Source organism: Bombus vosnesenskii, unplaced genomic scaffold (assembly GCF_011952255.1).
Source record: "Bombus vosnesenskii isolate JDL3184/JDL3185 unplaced genomic scaffold, Bvos_JDL3184-5_v1.1 scf7180000015597, whole genome shotgun sequence".
In the NCBI taxonomy this organism is placed as follows: Eukaryota; Metazoa; Arthropoda; class Insecta; order Hymenoptera; family Apidae; genus Bombus; species Bombus vosnesenskii.
In genome coordinates, this window is record NW_022884067.1 from 7592 (window position 1) to 12949 (window position 5358).

Below are 5358 nucleotides of genomic sequence, written 5' to 3' on the forward strand. Positions count from 1 at the left end.
TTGCCGTATTCATCATTCCGAACGCATAACCGTGGAATAATGGCAAGAAAACTAGTATTCGGTCTCCACGTCGAATATCCATTGATTCTGGGGCACTTCGATTAAGAACAAAATGCAATTGAATCGAATATTTATAATTTCAACTAGAATGATAAGAGTTAAGAGGCACAACAATAGAGAAAATATTATATAGTTGATTTGAATAAAGAATGGTTTGTTAATCATATAAAACGAATAATATATATTTAAATTTAACATAAATGAAAAATAAATCTCGAAATATATGTGTGGTCTTAGATCAACCGGATACATTGTGTATATTAATTTAATATATTTACCTTAGACTTTGGATGAAAAGTAACAAATTTCGATGAGACAACATTACTCCTTTTGGAAGGCCTGTTGTACCGCTAGAACATAAAATAGCTGCCATTCTTTTCCTGTTATGATCTATCTGCACCGGTGAAGACGCATAGAGATCCGTGATACTTTGATATTTTTCCAAAACCTTGTCTCAGGTTATTATATTTCCATCAAGAGGTTTATCATCCAATTCGATTAATTTCATATTCCAGCTTACAGTAGATGCAATTTTCGCCAAAATGTTTTCAGTGCGTCGCGATGCAAACAACACCCGTGGCTGATAAATTTCCAGCATGTGCGTAAATTCTCCTACGTAAAAAATTGCATTAGATATGATTAAATAACGCATATGCTGCATCGCGTAACTTAACCACTCCGCGTAACAAGGTGACAGTTTTACAAAAGATCTAGAAATATTCGAAGAGCCTTACAAAAGCTTTTTCCGATATCCGTCTCCGCAAGGAGAGGCTGAAACAACTTTCTTTGAAATAACATATTTTTCGTAGAATGTTTACTCTGAGAAGATATTCGGAGTAGTTAAATACAATTTAATCGTATACGATTAAAAATTAGTATTGTTTGTATCTCTAAAAGGTGACGGAGTAACGCATATTGAGAATATAAGTGATTATTAATTTCCGCATCTATATACACAATATTTAACAATTTAATATTAACAATTATTGTTTACACTACATTATAAAACTTGGTGTTAGAGTAAGTACTGTTTCTAGACTTTTATTGTTAATTCTGCAAATGTAATGTAAATAAATTTAGTCTTTAATTAAAGTATCTAATTTATGATCTCTGTTTCTAGTAGTTGTAAAATTCTATAATAAACTCGAGGCAAATAATAAAGTCGAGGCTCGATTTCATTAACTTATATATGGCATAATCAGTGGAGTTATCAGAAACATGCAAGTTTCCAAAAAAGAAGAGCAAATTTTTCTTTCCACTTTTTACGTTCTGCCTTCGTTAAATTTCTATAATATTAAACACGCACGTACTTTTAATTAAATTAATTTCTTTGTTATTATAAAATAATTCGTAAAAGCTGCTTGGAGAATATCTTACTTTCTGTATATGCTGGATTCAACGGTGCAAATGTAGCTCCGATAAATAACGTGCTACATATCGATACCACGTAATGTGGATGGTTTTCAGCTGCAACGGAGATTCTGTCTTCCACCTTGATTCCATAATTTCTCAAAGCAACAGATAATATTGTGCTTTTTTCGAGAATATCCTTGCATGTGTAGTGTTTACCAGTTTGAATATCTACCTGATATAGTAACATGCAAGTATTACAATATAAAACATAGTAATCAAAATGAATCATTTGTATTGTCGTTTCTTGCTCTTTTTATATAAAAAAATCTATCTTGTTTAAATTGAGACTGTTGATTACTCTGACAATGTACATGCTAATACAGCCATCTGTAATCGCAATATGCGGGTCGCTTATCTAGAACGAAACGTACCAGGTCGTTAATTGTTCGTTGCAACGGTAGTGTCAAGTATTCCATCCGTAAGAAAAGCTTATTTTCTGACGAAAATTAGAAGGACTGTAATGTCTAATTCAAAATCAGTACAATCACGAGTCTACCTCAGCTTTTTAACTTTTAATAAAATCTCTAATATGGACGTCAGGAAATGATAAAACGAATGACCTGCGACTGATTTGCTTCACTGCATCTTATATCAATTTATATTTTGTCTCGTTTATATTCTGCGGCAATCGTTCTTGTTTCTCACAGCTCAGCCATTCTGTAACGATGAACCGCTGTAACATTCGCAGTGTTTCAGTGTAAACTGTTTGATTGTTCCGATTTAAAATGATGGCGCTGTAAAGAAGGTTATACGCTTGGACGGTTTATAGTTTATTGTTGTAATACAGCAGAAATGTGGACGATACACGACGATGTTAGCCGAAAATTGTGTGTAATTAAAAATCCCTAGGCGGTTAAAATACATTCAACCACAATAACATTTATAGAAATATAAAAATTGTATTGAAAATACGATTAGATGGCGTATTTATGGGATAATAGTAATAAGGTAGCACATATATCGAGCAGTATGTGTTATGCATTTTATGTGACATGCCCCTGTTTTTACGTTTGTTGTAAAGGAACGAATATTATTATTTTTTATCGTGTGTTCACTGAATCAAATGCTGCAACGATTGCTCGCAAAAATTTCCAAGTTTTTCTGTATTATTCCGTTTATATTCCTTTAGTTTGATCAACGTGACGTTGTTCGGCCTTCTTGTAACTAAATATTTAGTGTGATACGCTATACCGAAATTATCACATTATTGAACATTTGGCGATAATATCTGTTGAAGGGTAGACAAATGAAAATTGTGGCTGGGCAAACGCGGACAAGATGCGAATAAACGGATGCAGTTTAATCTTTGTAAAAATTCCCTCTTTCTCTCCTAATCGAGGTTCTACTGTGTACGTACAATTTAGCGTATTATTGCCGCGATCATATTTTATTTTTTTATTTCAAAGCTTGCGATTCCGAACATTATGTTTTCTCCGTAATCGTTTCAAGTGTGATAGCTAACTGACGTATACAGGTTGTGTAAAAAGGTGTCCGATACTCAAAGGGCTTATAGTGCCGACCGGGAGAAATAAATATCGACATAGTTCTAAAAGTAGCCCTTTCGATGTAAAATCAATTTTTATTTTTTAGCGTGCGATATCTTGAGTGAGACTCCTCGAAATATATCGAATATCGTCGGTAGGATCGAAATAACATAATCGCGAATTTAGTCAAGGATGAAAAAAATGCGTTTCGTAGGTCAAATTCGAAGGGTGCTGTGTATTTGTTATTTCCACTTTAGAATAGTAAAGGGACATTGTTAACCACACAAATAATCTTTGTTGATATTAGTAATAACTTTGCTGAGTGGAGGATAGTTCACCCAGACTTTAGAGATAAGCTTGTAATAATAAACATACATCGTTATCGTACAAGGATCGTGCATGTCATTTCTCGCATCATTCCCGCCTCCCATTCGCACTCAACAACTGGCGCTAACTGGATTTAATCTACGGATTCCAACTAAACTCTAGAAGAAACAGAAAATACGCACGAAAACGTGACCAACGCTAGAAAGATCAGCACGATCCACGACTAAAATCATCAACGCGCTTCTGATATGCAGGCGCTGGAAAACCGACCTTTGGTCCTTCAACTGCCAAGACTGCTTCGCATTCTGATTTTTCTTCATTCAACTGTGAGCATGCACGATAGTTTGGTTAACCCCAAAAAAATAATTAGAAAAAGTTTCACAGGTATCGGTTGGTCGTCGAAATGGACAAGACGACCTTAACCAAGCTTGCTGGTGCCCGAATAGTAAAAAGAACTAAATTCTCATTTTCAAGTATTACAATCGTTTTTGATGTATCGTGTATGTGTCTCGTACATATTCCCTAACATAATGTACCTCGAGAATTTTCAACAATAATTCGTTAGAATTATGGATGAGCTCTAGTTATTGGTATTAATAGCATAATTAGTATTATAAAGTATTTGTTCCTTTTAATATATTCTATGTTCTACGACTCTTCGCTAGTAACGAGACACGTGTCTTTCTTTCGTTTTGAAGTCAAATCATCTCTAAATCAACAAGGAGACTGAATTTTAGTAGGTAAGTGCGTAGTTGTAAACATTTCTCTTCTTCTAAACACTCGCATCTAAATTTAAGTGGATTTTGCAGCAAAATTATAATCAATTCAACGTTTTCATTGCCTTATTTATTACAATACATTCTTTATAATTCAAGTTGACAGTAAACAAAATCCTGAATACACAGATTCAGTGAGCTAGTAATCGACGGTCATTGAATCTTTCGGCATCGATGTCGATCAAGATTCAAAGCGAATGTCGAAGAGCGAAAACGGAAGAAACAGAAACGTAAATGTACGTGTTCATGATATAAATTTGAATGCTCTGAACGTTAACCCATCAGAACGCATTTATTGTCTACAGCAATGTGAAACACGGGACATTTCAACTGGCGATCAACGTTTTCTAACAATATTTTGATCCCTGCGCCTATTATCGGCAGAAGGTCCTCGATCGATTCGAAACTCGATAAAGTAACCGGCAGGTGGGCGAGAAGGATCGCAAAGAGAACACTGCTGACAAATGTTGCACTTATCAACCGGTTCTTCATGGTGCTCTTTAAAAGTTGATTTATCTGTTGAAAGTAATTCTTTGTTTTCTTTAGCATTAACTATATTCGAATCGATAATTACAACAGTTTTTATCCTACTAGAATGTATCTATAAAATTAGGAAGTAATATAAACAAGTTAATTTCAATTATATTTTAGTCCTTTTAGTCAATTAGATTTAGTTCCTTAGAAATCTAAGTGTAATACTATTTGCTATTATCAAAAAAAACAAAACGATATTTTCGAAAATAGGAGTTCCATAAGTAAGGAAAGTAGAGATTTCACAATGACTCGACTATTGAGCAAGAATAAATTCTGTGCATCTGTTCGAATTTATTTGAATAATGACAGAATTAAAACCACTGATATTAATGACCAAATTTATACCTACCGATTGCTGAGAGAAGCGGATATTTCGCGTATACTCATATTCGTATCAACTGAAACTTGCAATTTGGAGTAACTGCGCGACTGTACACGAATCTCTATATATAGGCGGCTTTCGAACACGTAAAGTCCAAACTACGCGATACAATACCCGATAAACAATTTTTCAATTACGAACGAGAGTTATGAATTCGCGATGACCTTAATCGTTTCCTTGCAATAAGCAGCTGCTCGCACGTTAATATTCGCACTTCCTTTAAAACGAAACAACTTTTCTTCTGTAAAGTCAATTCACATCAGAGACCAGGCCACACACCACGGACAGGATGGCACCCAGATGTCTGCATATCCTTGGCGCGCACCCTCAATAGTCTTAAGTGCCCACCAGGGGGCCTTGGCATTTTTATAGTTAAGGTCCT

At 34.7% G+C, this 5358-nt stretch overlaps 1 protein-coding gene across 1 annotated transcript; it reads right to left on the reverse strand.

The window, feature by feature from the left end:
• Nucleotides 1–344: 344 nt before the first annotated feature.
• Nucleotides 345–1710, reverse strand: LOC117241288 (luciferin 4-monooxygenase-like). The gene is made up of 2 exons (XM_033507243.1): nucleotides 1438–1710; nucleotides 345–672 (listed from the first exon to the last, which is right to left on the reverse strand). The coding sequence occupies exons 1-2, from the start codon at nucleotides 1700–1702 to the stop codon at nucleotides 515–517; spliced, it is 423 nt and encodes a 140-aa protein (XP_033363134.1). The 5' UTR covers nucleotides 1703–1710; the 3' UTR covers nucleotides 345–514.
• Nucleotides 1711–5358: the final 3648 nt, after the last annotated feature.